This window comes from Mustela erminea, chromosome 2, assembly GCF_009829155.1.
Source record: "Mustela erminea isolate mMusErm1 chromosome 2, mMusErm1.Pri, whole genome shotgun sequence".
Classification (NCBI taxonomy): Eukaryota; Metazoa; Chordata; class Mammalia; order Carnivora; family Mustelidae; genus Mustela; species Mustela erminea.
This window is the reverse complement of record NC_045615.1, coordinates 69,676,869-69,694,253: the sequence shown is the minus strand read 5'-3', so window position 1 is coordinate 69,694,253 and position 17,385 is coordinate 69,676,869. Positions and strand designations below refer to the sequence as shown.

General features: G+C 35.6%; 1 protein-coding gene across 50 annotated transcripts in view; it reads right to left on the bottom strand.

Annotated features, from left to right (window-relative positions):
* ANK2 (ankyrin 2) overlaps positions 1-17,385 on the bottom strand; it is a 664,974-nt gene that overhangs the window by 162,736 nt on the left and 484,853 nt on the right. For all 50 annotated transcript variants that reach the window (XM_032333193.1, XM_032333196.1, XM_032333191.1 and 47 more), the window contains 2 exons: positions 15,664-15,762; positions 14,236-14,334 (listed from right to left, as the gene is read on the bottom strand). In XM_032333193.1, the coding sequence (XP_032189084.1) occupies positions 14,236-14,334; positions 15,664-15,762 (198 nt within the window). The remainder of the gene's footprint in view (positions 1-14,235; positions 14,335-15,663; positions 15,763-17,385) is intronic.

Genomic DNA, 17,385 nt, shown 5'->3' with positions numbered 1-17,385 from the left:
CGATTTTTAGGAATAAGATTAAACTACCAAAAAAAAAAAAAAGTGGGTTATTTTCAGTAAAGAAATAAATTTTCTCTTCCAAGAGATGAGATTTTAAAATAATTTTTTCTATGTGAGTGGCAAACAAAATAAGGTATTCAGTAGTAGGTTTTCTTCCATTGTTATTTCTGTATATATAATGCAAACTTTCATTTGAGTTGATTGGAGTACTTTGTATTCCAATTTAAAAATTAAAACATAGTTGAGAGTATGTGGACACATAAAACACATTGACACACTCCATTAGGATTCAAGCATTTTTTTTAAATTTTTTTTTTTAGAGATTTTATTTATTCATCAGAGAGAGAGAGAGGGAGAGAGAGCGAGCACAGGCAGACAGAGTGGCAGCAGAGGCAGAGGGAGAAGCAGGCTCCCTGCCGAGCAAGGAGCCCGATGTGGGACTCGATCCCAGGACGCTGGGATCACGACCTGAGCCAAAGGCAGCTGCTCAACCAACTGAGCCACCTAGGCGTCCCTTTTTCTAAATTTTTTAAAGTAACAATCTCCTTTTCTCTGCAAAATATTTGCTGTAAGTTTTTTCAGTCACTCAAAAGTGGTCAGAATTATAATGCTATTCTTACCTCTTACCTGATAGTAACAGGGATAACCAAAGTTTCATTCATATTATACTATACATATTATACCAATAGAAATTAAAACAAGACCTAGCGGTATACCCAGGTTCAGTAACATTTGAGAAATAGAGAAGTTTAAGAGCAGCAAAGCCTTAGTATAGAACTTTTCCTTTATTAAGTGTGGGTTTTGGTGTGTGCTGATTTGCCCTTCTCTGAGCTCTTTTAAAAGTTAGTAGGGAGTTAGAATAGTGGGGAGACCATGAAAGGAAATAGATCCATTAAAATAAGCAGCCTCAAGTGATATATTCAACATTTAACAGCTGCTTAACAGAAGTTCTAGTTCACAACTTGCCCAAGATATAACCTCAAAGAACAATTATTGTCAATGTAAGGATCCAAAAACTCACATAGACAACACCTGAACCACTCGGTCACATGCCCAGGCTTAGTGTCCTTTGTAGCACTTTTAAAATAATTTATACCTTGAAATAAAATTATATTCACAAAAGACTTAAGGTTATTTAAAACACTTTGTATAAAAGGCTGCCTGGGTGGCTCAGTTGGTTAAGCATCTGCCTTCGGCTTAGATCCTGATCTCAGGGTCCCGAGATCTAGGGCTCCTTGCTCAACGGGGAGCCTGATTCTTCCTTTCCCCTACCCCTGCTCCTGCTCTCTCTTGCTCTTGCACTCTCTCTCTCTCTCTCTCTTGATCTCACCCTGTCTCTCTCTCAAATAAATAAATACAATCCTAAAAAAAAAAAAAAAACAACCAACCCACTTTGTATTTATGTACAGTTAACATATATATCCGTAGTGAAGATAAGAGTCTAAGAGCTGACCTAAATAAACTTTAGCTGCAGAGGTCTAGTGGGGATAAGCAAAACCCAGAATGAGCTGGATGCAATAAACTTTTGGATTTGAACTTTTGGATTTTACCAGCCATGGAAATAAGGAAAATATAATAGATGATGGGAACTGTCATATTTTTGAAAACCGAAACCTGCTGATTGCCATCTAGAATCTTGATTTTCATACGAGGAACAGAGAACACACAGAAGTTGGTTGTCTAGGAATGCCTGGGTGGCTCAGTTGGTTGAGCGACTGCCTTCGGCTCGGGTCATGATCCTGGAGTTGGAGGATCGAGTCCCGCATCCGGCTCCCTGCTCAGCGGGGCGTCTGCTTCTCCCTCTGACCCTCCCCCTTCTCATGCGCTCTCTCTCTCATTCTCTCTCAAATAAATAAATAAAATATTTTTTTTAAAAAAGAAGAAGTTGGTGGTCTAAATGTGCCTGAGGCCGTTCCTTGGAAGAGTTCTCTCAGGCACATACATGCCGTGGAAAGAAGCATCATGGAAAGGAGAGGCAGTTCTCAACCAGGAAAATAAATTCTAATTAGAATCTGAGGTGGCCAGGTGGATTCATGCTGCTCCTGAAAACTGTGTGGCGACGCATCCTTCCTGAAACAGAGGCTGCCTAACTCCAACCTAGAGGTACCTATAGCAACACTTTGCATCAAAGTGTTTGATCTGCTTTAAAAAAGCTGGGTGCAAAGTTCTTGATCTCAAAATAGAGAAACTACAGTTTGTATCAGAAGAATTCTGAGGGAAGATGTCACCCCTCAAAGCTCACCCATAAAAATATGTAAGCATGCCGTATACATTCTTTATCCTCCCATTAAAAATTCTAGGCGAAAATATTTTTTGATAGTTCTGCCTGGATAAATTGGCTTCAAAATGTACCCAGAAACAACCAATGAGGCTGATCTGTCAGATGCGTTTTCTGGAGCATGCCTGCCCACAACAACTGTCATGCCCACTGAGACAGAAATTATTATTATGTGTTCAGATGATGATATTTTAACAGAACTAACTGCAAAAAGGGATAGCTCCTCATTTGTGTTCTTAAGGTTTCTTCACTGCCACTGAAATGTATTCTTACCCTTTCTTGGTAGCAAGTGAATCTTTACTAAATCATATTAAGTACAGCAACAGGTTGTTTACATAGAAGCACCTTTAAAGGTCTAAAATTAGAATTTAATACATCAGGAGATAGTGCTTCCCTTTCTTGTTGTTAAAAAACAGCACTATTTGGGAAGGCTTATCTTGTCTGAGATTGCCGATGGTATCTGATAGCTTGGCCTCAGTTTCTAACTATAAAACCAGAAGGTGATAAAAAATTGGTAAACAGTTTATGAAAATTTATATTTTTAAACGATTTTCTACATACATTGAAAGATTATGACAAATATTAGTAATGAGATAATTTGGCCAAGAATTCCCTGCTTCTCATATAAAGTAATACAGTAAGAGGCTGGGACTTGAAATGTACTAAAAAAACATAGGGAGAGTAGCCTGGTTTAACAGTTGAAATAGAAAAAAATGAATTTTCTAAGTAAAGCAATCATTTATCTTTGCCTTCAAAATGTGTTTTTCATGTTTAAGAGATGAAGAACAGCTTATTCCTTTATTAAATCATATTTAAGCAAATTTGTTAAACAAATACTGGGATTAAAAACAGAAGTTATGTTAAAATAACAGAAAATAGAAAAAATTATTAGGAAAGAAAACACCAAACACACACAAAAAAGTGGTGCTTTTAAATTTGGGTGTTTTAATGACCCAAAGTGAATAAAGTAGAGATTTCTGTTGCATCCCTAGTGGGTAGAACAGTGCTTGCCGTATGGTATGTGTTCAATGAACACAGTCATTTTTCTTTCTTGCTGTTTGCAGCAAGTGTTTTTTCTAATAATTCAGCTTCCTGCCCTTTATTCCAAACCTGTGTTACAGCAAGGACAAGTTACAGATTTCTAATCACTATTGATGAAATTTCTGTATAATCTTTTCTCTGTCACCACCTCCAGAACATAATGACTTCTCTGCTCCAATGGTCAATCAGCCAAAATAACAGATTAACTAATTAAAATTCAACCCGATTTAACTTATGCTCTAATCCATGAATTACTTATTCAACAGTTCAGGCAGCTAACCCATTATATCTAATGATCAAGATAAAAGCTAACATTTATATTACATTTATTTTGGACCAGGCACTGTTCTAAGCACTTCCCATGTATTAACCCATTTAATCTTTATATTTACCTTGTGCAGTAAATACTAGTATCCCCGTTTTACAGATGGGAATATAGAGTCATTGAGAGGTTAAGTAACCAACCCAGGTAATACAAATAGTAGGTAATAGGGTAGGTTTCCTAACCACGATAGAATCTCATGTGAAGTCTACATCTGTACATGTAGTATTCCTGGATTACTTGAACATATTTTATGGCCTTCCTTTTCCTATCTTGGAATGGAATTTGGCCTCCTTCTGTGTTTGTCTCCACTTAGAAATGTCTTTATCTTGCTCTCCTGAAACGATATGCCTTTGCTGATTTGCATTTCAAGTCCAGCTGTTATTCTACTTCTTATATTACTGCTATTCATATCTTCAAGTCAACTTACATTATTTAAACATAAAATTTTAAAGGGTTACAGTGTAAAATACTGTACCAGGTTATGTTCAGACAAATAGTTAATAAGATACCATCGGGCTACTATTTGCAGATCAAAATATGCGTACTTTTGGTACAACTTTGTGATCTTTAAAAATCATTAAACAAAAAGTATCTCTCAGTGATCTGAAAAGAACAGAAAATACAGTTGAACTTGATCATGCATGCACATTCTAATGAAGCTTTAAGCTGTGCCTCAAAAATCCAATTTTATATAGAATATTCAAAGTGCTTCCATTTTTAGATGAGGAACTTAGTACTCTATCTTAGTATTAACTTTTTAAAAGAGCAATTCATTTCAACTTTTAGGCAGAAAAAAATCTTAGCCAAAGAACATGAAAGTGCAAGTCTGTGACGTGCATAGGATAGAATTATGCAGGCAGTAGGCTTTTAATAAATTAGTTAATGTAAAAATATCTAGGTTGATTTGCAGACTCTTTTGCGTTATCTAAATGATCACATATTCTGTATAAAACAACATTCTCATCTTTTCCTGTTCCACTCTTATTCTTATCTTATTACATTGGCGAGGGCTTGAACACCGTGTTGATAGTATCACTGACAAGAATCCTTTTCTTGTTACTGGCTTTAATGAGAATACTTTTAATATCTTATCATTCTAAATGTTTTTGCAGCACTTTTGTATATTTCCTCAGGAAGCAGCCTGATATTCCTAGCTGGGCAATTTCTTTAAGTTATTAAAAATAAAATTTAATCTATTAATTTGAATATATATTAAATACATCATTTAAAATAATATTAAAATACTAGGCACAGAAATATCTGTAATAGAGAGAACTAAAATGACCCATAAATTACTATCATTAGTCCTGAAAAGTGGTAACTGCCCAAATAAAAGATGTAGAATGGAACTTTATATTTAAAGAAAACCAACCCAGATCTATCAAGATCATCAGATGTTTTTAAAACAGCAATTTAAAGCTGTTTTTCCACACCTTCAATTTCTACACTAGATTCATGGATATATTGTCTTCAATATAAACAACACTTTTTTAGCTTATGATAATCTATGTAGAATTTTCCACATTTGGGATTACCCTCTGAAAGTGTTTTAAAAAATAATACTTGGTTAAAACCATATTTTGCTAGTTGTACTTTCATTTTTACCACCCAGCATATGTATCTGAGATGAAAATTCTCATATTTTATCCATTTGTCTGAAGCTGCCTCTGTCTGTAGGTAGTCAATGTCTACATTCTAAATGTCCTCACTACTGAATTACTTAAACTATTAAGTTACTATTGCATCGGTGTTTAGGATCATGCAATTTCATGCACCAGAACTGACAGTGTTCCAAAAAGCAGGTGAAAAGAACCAGTCATAGGAGCTACAGATTTCATTTTTAGTAGCACTCTCTTAAGCTACATCAAGGAACTTTGTTGCCATCTTCTCTGCGCTACAGGGAGCAGAGGGCATACAGAGCGAATGCTCTTGCACAAATGAGCGTTCAGTGAATCTATTAACAATGATATTCATTGAGTTCTTATGCCAGGCATTGTTCTAAGTGCTGTACATGGATTAACTAATTCAATTCTCATAACCTCTACGAGGGAGGTTCTATTATTATGATGCCCCTTTTATCATTCTCCAAACGGCATCGGGGTGATCTTTTCAAAATCCAAATTTCATCTTTTTCTACCTCCCACCTCTACCTCATACTGGGCTTAGGATAAACATTTTAAAACAAAATTCTTAACATGGCTCACAGAGTGCTGCAGGATCTGATTTTCTCTCTCAGCCTCACATATACCCCATTTCCCTTTCATGTTTCAGCTCCCAGATTTCTTTTAGGCTCTTGCCTGTGTTATTTCATTTTCCCATAGCACACTGCATCTCCTCTTTCCCTGATTTTTATGTTAATTCCTCTTTGTAAGAGAACAGTTCCTGGAGGGCATTACGCTAAGTGAAATAAACCAGACAGAGAAAGATAAATACTGCATGGTATCACTTATATGTGGAATCTATTTCTTCTTCTATTTTTTTTTTTAAGTTGAATTTACAGGAACAGAAAGTACAAAAATGGTTCTCAGGGACTTGGAACGGGGCTGGGGTGGGTAGTGTGGTTTGCAGGGGGAGAGGCGGGGGGGGGGGGGTGTGTGAGGGAAACTGGGAGAGGCTGATAAAATACACAAACTTTCAGTTTTAAGACCAGTAAGTTCCAAGACTCTAATATATAATATTTTTTTCTAATATATAATATGATTACTATATAGTTGATAACACTGTACTGTACAACTGGAATTTGCTACAAGAGGAAAACTTAAATATTCTCATAAAAAGGGGGCGGGAGAGAGAGAAAGGGAAATAAAGGTAAGTGTGAGGCCATGAACATGTTAATTAACCTGGCTTCCTCTCACAATGCATCCATTAATCAAATCATCACATTATACACATCAAATACCGTATAATTTTATTTGTCAATTATACTTAACTGAAGCTGGAAAAAATAGATTTTAAAAATAAAATTATCTACGAGTTTAAAAAAAATACACCCGAAATCAATTCAGCCATCACTTCCTCAGGTCTCTCCCACTCCCAACCCCATCTTTGTATCTCTAGCAAATATTAGTGAGCACATGTTGAATACACAAACACCTGCTGAGTGGCGGAGTGAATGATTACTCTCAATTTTCTATTGGCAAGTTTTATTTAATTTATTTAGTGTCATGTTTTCACATTTTTGTTTTATTTTGTGATCTTTGCCTGGAAGGATCATTGCTTTGAGGTCTTCCAGCATCTTACCTGCTGTGGAACATATATGCTGTGCTGTGGGATCTGAGGTAAGTAGTGCTACAAGACTATTTTAACTATTTGCTGCCAGAGTTGCTTATCCTCCATTTAAACTCTGAAGGATAGAAAAAGAAGGGTCTTCTGTATGAAATTTGAACTTGATTTCTATTAAGAGAAATGTAGAGTCATCTTAGCCATTTTAGTCTTCTCTTTATAAGTCTTACCTTTCTACAAATGTAGTTCCTTTAAAATACAATAATAGTGGACATGGATAGGCTTGTGAAGTGAGAAATAAATAGGACATCTACCATAGATATAGATTCAATGATGTTTATGTCTTACTTCATTCAAGTCTCAGGACAAACTGATAACGAGTATTCAACCTTTTCATACCACCTGTCCCTAGATAAATGAACATGAAGACAAAATATGCATGTATTAATTTTCTTTCAAAAATGGAACATTGTTTATTTTATTGCAAATGAAAATAATATCATGTCTTTTCAGGCGTGTGTATGTGTGTGTATGAAAAGACTAGAACTTTTAATGTTGAAATTCTACTAGAATGTGAGATAATAATTCCATTTTATGCAAAATTTTAAAGACGTCAATTCTCATCATTTCTCTAAACATATCAGAGAATGAGGAATTGGAGAAAGCATACTTCCTTTGTTTAACTTGGAATGATAAGCAACACAGATGCATTTGCAAATGTGTAATCACCCAATAAACTGATTTGCAGAGTCAAAAAGGTTCTGTAACACAAACATGATTAGACTTTATTAGCTCTTAGTGTCCTAAGTTCTTTCTTATCCCCAGCCAAATGCAAGTACATGCTTTTACCTTAACTTCAAAAAAGTTATGCTACAATAATTTTCTTAATTAAAATAACCAAGAACCTTATTAAGAGAGAACCACATGTATACATTTGGAGAAAAAAATGTTGAAAACAAAACAATTTTTTTTGAATCTGATTCCAGATCCCATTTTATACACTGTGTGCATGTGTGTGTGTGCGTGTGTGTGCGTGTGTGTGTGTGTGTGACTGAACAGAATGTTCCATTATGAGTTTTTGTTGTGAGAGCCAGGGATAGCTCCATGGCCATATGGAAGCAATTCAGTGTAATGGGTATGCTGGCCAACTGTGTAGGTTTTCTTCCTCTTCACAGCCTAATTCAAATTATTTGTAACAGTGGGTGATGGCCAATGAAGAAAAAAATTATTGGAAGCTATATCTGAACAAGATATTTGTCATTGCATATAGTGGGCACATGCAGCCATTAAATTCTACGAGTATAACTAATGATCATGTAATCTTGCAACTGGCATTAATGGTCATGGTCTAAAAATCTAAAAGCTAAAAAAATAAAGTCTAATCATGTTGTGTTACTAATAGGAAAGTCTTCTTTTTTGAATGAAATTTCCAGGATTGAAAGAACAAGGAGTAGTGAACATAAATAAGCAAAAGGATTCAAGAAAAATAGAGGTAAATTTTGAGTAAAATATGGTATGAAGAAAGCCAAGTCACAATATCTTAGTTGGCTAACTTACCAATAAAATAAAATGAAAAGAAAAAAAAATGGTCCTAGAATCCTCATGATATTGAAACATAAGAATTTTTTTTTAAAAAGTAGAACAATGCAAACACTGGTAAGAAAAATGTATCAAAAAGATATCACAAACTAAACTTCAGGAAGTATATTTAAGCCTTCCATTGGATTAAGAATTGTGTTTGATAAAAGAACACTATGACAATGGATGGCTGAGTGAAAAAGTCCCAACTGTGGATAGGTGTCCCAGTGTACATGAACCCCTTTTATTTGCAAAAGCCTAGCTTTTGTGGAACGTTTTTAGTTATTCCCAGCATCTGAGCAATTAGACCTGGAAAGAATGGATTGCATCTAAACCAGGAACCTGGCTCTTCTGGGGGCTACATAATGCCATGAACCTCCCCCAGAAGAGGCAGAAATTGTGGAGAAAGCTTTAACCAGTAAACTCTGTAGATTATTGGAAGGAAGGTATCCATTCCAAATGGCCCTGGGTTTGTGACTCCATCACTAATGTGGTACAAGACCTTAGATTTCCTGCTTGTGTCTCTGTTTTCCTTCTATCCAAATGAAAATAATTGCTGCTAATTCACATCATTGTAAAGATAAAAAGAGATTAAATAACACATAAAAAATACACTTTAAAATTAAGAGACTGAGTGAAAGGTATTACTATGGGGTTGTAATTTGGTGGCATCTGGAATCTATCCAGACCCACTTTTACCTCCCTAGACACATACTTCCACTTAAAGAGTCTTGTGGGAATTTCTGGCCCACCCTCTCTTCTAATGAGATCATATTCTCCTTTCTCTCTATAACTCTTAGGGAACTCAAACACCCCAGGACCCACTGTATAAGGTAAAAGATAGTCAGAAAGCTATGGTATCAAAGTTTTACCATACTCATATTCCACAATTTCACTTAATTTTTGCTGTATGGAGATATTACATATTCTAGAATCCAGTGTGCTTATTTTATTACTGTAGTAAATAAAATATGCATGCATCACATGAACCAGCCTGCCATGTTTTTAAAAAAAGGATATTTTTAAAGTAACTAATTACAAGGGACATTCTGATTTTAATGATTTTACATTAGAAAATAAAAGTCTAAAGGAGAAATACTCCTATGTGAGAAACAAAAAGTGGCATTTTATTGTAGAGAAAGTTAAAGAGGGGAAATTTCTCAGGCCAGATTTCCTTGGCATCAACAACAGAATCTCTTCATGTTTGGAACATTTTTGCAGAGCTTTCACATTTATAGTTCTCAGAAAACACTGAGGGGAAATCCTTCACCTCACACCTTTCACATGGATGCTACTTCAGGAAAATCTGCTTACTTGCACCTTAATAGGGTTTGGACCAGAAGAAGAAAGAATGATAAAAACTGTTTTATAGGATCTGTAGGGAATGTACAAGTGTTATAGGAGCTGAGAAGCAGCTTTGCCAGGGATGAAGGTTATAAGCAAGTGAGTAAATTATCTTTGTCTCAGTCTGTCATCGATAATGACAGAATAAATGAAGATCAGGAGAATGTACACAACACACTGGAGATAGTGTCCAGCAGTCAATATTATTTATTGTATTGTTATTAATGTCTACAGTTAAGAATGATTGGAATACACAACAAAGCTTATTCTTACACAGGAAGAATATACATGTGTATGTTTACCCTCCAGTCATAAATGCACAAGGTTATTACATCAAATTCTAAAAATGTAAAAAGAGTGAGAAAAATTACCCTCTCCCAAGAAATATATCACCTTGCAGAAACTATAGATATATATCACAAAAAGCAAACCTGAGGTAGGCAAATATCATTCAGGCAAAAAGAGCTACAAAAATTTAAACGAACTCATCACTCTGAGAGTCTTTTTAAAAAATTTTTCGAAGTTTCCTTTATAATATATAATTGGAACAATTTTTTTTTTTTTAAAGTTGTATCTCTGGGGCTCCTGGCTGGCTCAGTTGGTTCAATGTCTGACTCTTGGTTCCGGCTCAGGTCATGATCTCAGGGTGTGAGATCCAGCCCCACATGGGGCTCCAAGCTCAGTGCAGAGCCTGCTTGAGGTTCTCTCCCTCTCCCTCTGCCCCTCTTCCCACTCATGCATACTTGGTCTCTCTCTTTCCAAAATAAATAAGGAAAATCATAAATAAATAAATATAATATAAGAAAAAGTTGTATCTCTGAGACTAATAGGTTTATAGACCATAAAAGTGACAAACAAATACCAGTACAAGTAGCTAGGAAGCATCCCAGCATTACTTTTGTAAGATGGTCTACAAGATGTTAATATGCCTAATAAAGATTATAGGAGAGTAAAGATGGGTCAGAAAGCAAGCAACCATCCTCAATGTAAATAGCATTCCTGCAATCATTCTAATTTAACTTCCAGCCCCATTATTCTACCAAAGAGCTTTCATGGAAGTCTTAATGAATCTTCATGCTACCGAATGCAGGAGAGCAAAGAATCACGCCACGGAGCTACATAGACTGAGCAATATTTAAAATCATATGGAGAATCGACTTAGTTGAGACCACACTGCTACCTCTGCTGAGCACAGAAACTTAAACATGGGTTGAGGGTTATTATATTGATCACATACTTCTACTTAAAATACGTAAATTGCTTCTGCTGGTATTCTGGAATTCTTCCCGAGTTAAGGACTCTGCCTACCAAAACTGGCACTGTGTTATGTGAAGGTAAGCCTCCCAAGGATTTTACAGTTCAGGTAGCAAATGCAGAAAAATCCACAGATGTGTACCTCTCCATAACCTATGAGCCCTGTGAATGTTTACTGAAAACTTATTCCTTGGAGCTTTCCAAAGAGCTTTTTACCTTCTTGATTCAATAATCCTAGTGGTCCATTTCCAAATCGCTCAGAAGTTTGTCAAAGGTAAAGTACTATGCAGCTATCAATGCTCCTATAATAACAGAATATCCTGCATCTGCCTTGCACTATGTTCTCAGAAAGATATAGAAGGTATAATTTGAGTATAAAATTCAAAATTTATCTTGAGCATTTGGTATTCCTATGACCCTTCTCTGATTCTCAAAAGGAAGTGTCTGTCTACCATGAGCATAATCCTATCCATCCACCTGAGGTCCACTGTCACCATGTGAGAAATCTCCATCTTAAACAAGACAGGTCTAATGAGAATGAGATATGATAAGGACTCCTATCCTCTCTCAATGGCCCTTGAAACCATGCCTTTGGACTTGTTCACACGCAGGAACAAAATAATCAACCTGTTTTATATAAATTCCTGTATCTTAATTTCAATCATTAAATTCTATTTTAAGTAATAGTATTTTTTGTTAATTGGTAGTAAAGGCCACCTAAATTCAATATAGTAAATAATGTCAGAGGGCTTATCAAATCACTGAGTCACTTAATTGTTTTTCTAAATAATTAAATAAGTTTTAATCATTAATTTTTCTCCAAAACTTTCTCACAAAATAAAATCAGTTTGAAGCTATTTGTCAGGATTCCTTATAATATGAATCTAAATTGAGCAAATTAAATACAATACAAATAAAGATTACTTTAGTCTCTCAATGACAATATAAATCTTCCTGTAGGATCTGTTATCAACTGGCATGATTATGGCTATAAAGAACGAGCTCATTTACTCTTGAAAGCAAATTACTAATTAAATGGTTTTAGCCTGTTCTCCTTGAAAACTCTCCAAAGCATATACATTTCCACTAATCACAGTATGATAACTGATAAAACTTTTAACAAGCATTTATCTCACAGGATTTTCTACCTATCAACTTTTACGAAATCGCAATGTTCAACTAGTCATTTTGAGAAAAGTAACTAAGCTCTTTTTATAGATACTAATAGCACTAACAGTTAGCAGGTAAACTTTCCATTAAAAGGAACCTCCTATGGGCAGTCGAACTTGACCAGGCTTTCATTTCCATGCTTCCTAAATACACAAATTCTTGATTAATGCTAATAGATCTACAGTTAGTGAATCTCACCTCAAAGTCCTTATATCCAGTTTTCTCTTACATTCTCTAAAGCACTGCTTCTCAAAGTGTTCCTGAACCAGCAGTGTCAGCATTATGTGAGAGCTTACGAGAAATGCAAATTCTCAGGTCCCACTCCAGAACTGAAACAGAACCTGAGGTTGGGCCCAGAATCATGGGTTTCAACAAGCCCTGCAGGTGATTATGATGCCAGCTAATGTTTGAGAATCTTTGCTCTAGAGCAAAAAGATGTTCTCTTGCTATTCTAAAGAAAAGGTTTTAATCCCTTACTTTAGAGCAGTAAAATCTTTTGCAAGTCCTCTGTCTCTAAGACCAAGATGCCATTATACTTTATAAAATATATGGGAATTCTTTACAGATGGTAACAATTTAAATTTATTTTTCATATAGGGGCCCTTGGCTGGTTCAGTTGGTTAAGCAGCTGCCTTTAGCTCAGCTCATGACCCCAGGATCCTAGGATGGAGCCTGAAGCTAGGTTTCCTGCTCAGTGGGGAGTCAGCTTTTCCCTCTCCCTCTACCCCTCCCCTCTCGTGCACTCTCTCTCAGTCTCTCTCTCTCAAATAAATAAATAAATAAAATCTTTTGAAAATTTTTGTTCTTTTAGTAAAGTTTCTAGAATATGGCATATTTTCAATAAATGTTTAAAAAGAGGTGCATATTTGGGTTTTAAAAGAAAAATGTGGTTATTTAAAGTAGCATGCTATTACAGAAATAAAAATAATGTCTTCTCTGTCATAATTTCAACAGGTTCTTCCCTATAATCAAAGTCCAAGAAAATAGGGCTGATTCTCACTTTTGCCCCATAGTATTTGATGGGTCTAGAACTTGTGCCATTTATACCTCTTAGAACCATGACTACATGATGAATGAATGAATGAACTAAACAGGTAGAGATATTTCTACACAGAGGCCTTCAAAAGCAAGCTGGTGAGATTATCCCAAAGAATAGACGAACAGGAACTGATTTATTTTGCCAATAGTCCCTGTGGCATGGCCTGTTATATCAGAAAGGCTAAAAACTTAAAAAAGAGAGAGAAGAAATGGATTTATAAAGAAATGTACCTCATTCAAATATATACAGTTTTAAAGCGGTAGCTTAAAGTATTGTACCAAAATTGATTTTATTAAGTTGGTGGTCCATATAAGTAGAGAGAGAAATAAACTTGCAGCTGACAGATTTCTATTCATTTAAAAAAAAAAAAAAAAAAGCACCTCAGTTTCTACATAGAAACATAATAGATACCAAAGGTAAAGCTTTGGGCAAAGCAATATTTTTTCACTCAGGAAATAGGGATCCAGTTTATTGTTATTACATGCATCATAAGGCTGTGGGTCACGAATTTTCCCTGTTTCCTTCAGGAGTTTTGTGAAGTCCATATTTGGGGTGTGAGGTAATTAGTGTGATTCCCACTTCATAGCAGATCTCCTACTGGAATGCTAATGTCCTGAGACTGTTTAAAATTTAAGGAGAGAAAATACTTTTATAGCACAACATAGAACTCACATGAATAATTCATATTTCACAGATGTCACTGTCATTGTGGAAAAAAACCACTTTATAGTCTTTTTTAATGCACTTACAATGAGAGACCATGGTTGTCAAATTTTCAGTGATATTAAGAGGGAGATCATGATACATCAAAGAAAGAAGAACTATCATTGCATGAGTTAATAAAATAATTGGCTGAAATAAATAATAGAAGTATTTATAGTAAATCTATCTACCGCCCAACAGCTGGCTCAACGCATTAAATCAATTTCACAGAGCTGTTCTAATTTGAATTCATTTCCACAAGAGAAAATCTGAATGGAATACCTGAGACTGGGCGTTAATATTGGCTCCTTCCTTGACAAGGACTTTGACAACTTCTGCTTGTCCGGCCAGAGACGCAATGTGAAGGGCCGTGTTTCCCTTCTGTGTTGGAGAAATGGAATAGGCAATGTCAGAGGTTTCCAAATTTTGTAGAAATCAAATGTACAGGCACTTTGGGTTTGGCTAATTAATTACTTCAAGTGGTTAAAGCTTGTCCTTCTATCAAGATAGTAGCCCACCTTGGGAAGGGATGGTTGTCTGTCATCAAAACACCGAGCCTCCCACAATCACGTTTTCCTTTTCTAGCCTTCACAGTTCTGGGGCAGTGTTTAAGAACAGAAGACTGAGCACTTACGGAATCAAATTTGGGATTTGTGCACATGTGCGTGTGTGTGACAATTTATTGCCTATAGTAAACTTGTATTCTAACTTTTCTCTGGAATTGCCAGAGAGATTTTGTGTTTAAATTTCCACTGGAATCTCTGTATATTGTGAGCAGGGCCAGTCTACACTTTGGCAACTATGCACGCATGAGGTGTTAGAAATCCAGGTTAACTGGCCATATTCCTAATTTATTCCAGCGCTCTTTTTGTCTCTCCCTGATCAGAGTAATGCCCCAGCTGGAGGCTCGAGGGCCTGAAGCTACTCTGCTTCTCTCACAACCATATTGTCACACTCAAGCCCTGGTCAACAGGCTTGATTCTGACTGGCTACTGGCTTTCTCCACATTAAAATTTTATCTTCCAAAGACAAGGATTTGACACCACTGATGATATTTTTAAAAAATATCTCTTGTTTCTGAAATGATGCCCCAAAGACAAGATTCAAATATATTTTAGTAAAAGGAATATCAACCACAAAAAAACCCAACAGCTTCTAACATATCAAACACCTTGTACAGTTCTTTAAAAAGGAGTCCAATTTCTCTACATACACACATTACAGTGACAAAATCTAATTTTCCCAATAATTCAATCCATGATTCAAACTCTTCTCCATCACAGTATAAAAGATTCTGCATATTCTCTTACCAAGTTAAATGAATATAATAAAAGATATAACAAAGCATGAAAATATCTTGTCCATTTCCACTGAGAAGATTACTACATCAATTTATATTTTTTAATCAATTAATTTTAGGAAAATAGGTGTTATTGTCTATAAAGGATTATATCAATCTACTCTCTCTGTGAAAAAAGACAAAATATTAGAAACCAGGTACATAGAATTGTTCAGTCTCATGTTTGATAAAACCCTAAAATGAACCAATTCCAACTTTCTACAAAGTTTAGTAATAAGAGTTGCATATCAGTTCTGTATTGTCAAGCATCTTGGTGTTCCAGCAAACCTCTGCAATGCATAACCAGAGAAAACAACTTTAAGTCATTTCCTCTGTTCCGAGGAAATAAATTCTCCCAGCACAAATATTACCTTGGTGGCAGAATCCACAGAGGATCCTCTTCCCAGCAGCTCCTGAACCAGGCCCACGTGACCCTCCTTGGCAGCCAGGTGGAGAGCATTGAGTCCATTCTGAAAGAGAAGCAAACAAGACTTCAGAAGTGGAATAATGGTTGTGAACAGTAGCTGATTTCCATGCATGGATCTAACCCAGAGACTAGACAGACTTGGTTGTACTTTTTCTTTTTGCATTAGCTTGAGATTCATCAGACAGACGAATTTCCAGTGTTAGTGATTCACAGAGGAAAAGAGGTAAATATTCATTAGAAATGTGGATTTAGCAACCTTATCCCAGCAAACTTTTTTTTTTTAACTAAGAAGTATCTAAATAATTTTCTAATGAGAAAAAAAAAAAAGAAAAAGAGCAACTCTGTATCATTTGTTGCACCAGCCAGAAATAAAATTCTTTCCAGTTTCTAGAACACAGAGTTTAAACAAATCTTACTTTTTAACAAATGGGAAGGAAATATCTTTTTCATAAAAAGTGATTAAAAAGCTGTAGGACAATTCTAAGGTAAAACAACTCTGCAATAACAACTTTGTACTTAAAAGACATTTAGTACCATATCACTAATTTGCCTTTAGGATTTTTCCTCCCAAATTTTATATTTTCCTTGTAATATGATACTACTGTAATAACTGATTCACATTTATCTAAATTCTTGAAAAATTACTCACCAGAGCACTGAAAAAACTCATTGATAATTTTACTAAATATGGTATCTACATACATTATATTGATCTCCCCCAGAAATGACTTAATCAGTCAATCTAGAATTCCGTGATCAGTACCAATGAGGTGATCTGTCACGTGGGTCCTCTCCATTCCCCAAAGGAAGATGAGGTAATCTGAATGTTAAGACCCCCTGCTTTTTCCCTAAGGGGAAGTGACCTTGCCTGGAACATTACTTTGTTCTTGCTAAGAATTTTCTTGCCCCACCTTCCTTCCTATAAAAACCTTCCATTTAGTACTACTTCTTAGAGCTTCCCTATACTTGCTAGATGGGATACTGCCCTTTTCATTAACTGTTTAATAAAGCTAACTAGATCTTCAAATCTAATTGGTTGAATTTTGTTTTTTAATACATAATAGGAAACCAAATACATATACAAATTGCTGGACGACAAATTTCCTGTTTGCGGTCACTATATATCTTATACTGAACTTTTTTCTTATGGAAGGCATTCAGGCTTTTATATCTGGTTCAAAAACAAAGTAATCTTTGTTTTTCTCCTTTGCAAACATGGTCCTGGTTTTCAACAACATTTCACTTTGAGCAGCGGATATAGTCGTCCTATCATTACAGGCATGTCATGGTTTCCATATATTACTGGCACAAAATGATAAAAATTAAAGTGCTTTCAAAATTTGTTTTTCCTAGAAAATTTAGCAAATGAATCAACAATTTAACAGAAACTTGAAAAAGACAGTTCTAGGACTCTGATCTATCAGCATGCAAATATTGTTAACTGTCAATTATCATATGGTTTCACTTATTTGTGGAGCATAACAGATAGCATGGTGGACTTGGGGAGTTAGGAGAAGGGAGTTGGGGGAAATTGGAAGGGGAGGTGAACCATGAGAGACTATGGACTCTGAAAAACAATCTGAGGGGTTTGAAGGGACGGGGGGTGGGAGGTTGGGGGAACCAGGTGGTGGGTATTAGAGAGGGCACGGATTGCATGGAGCACTGG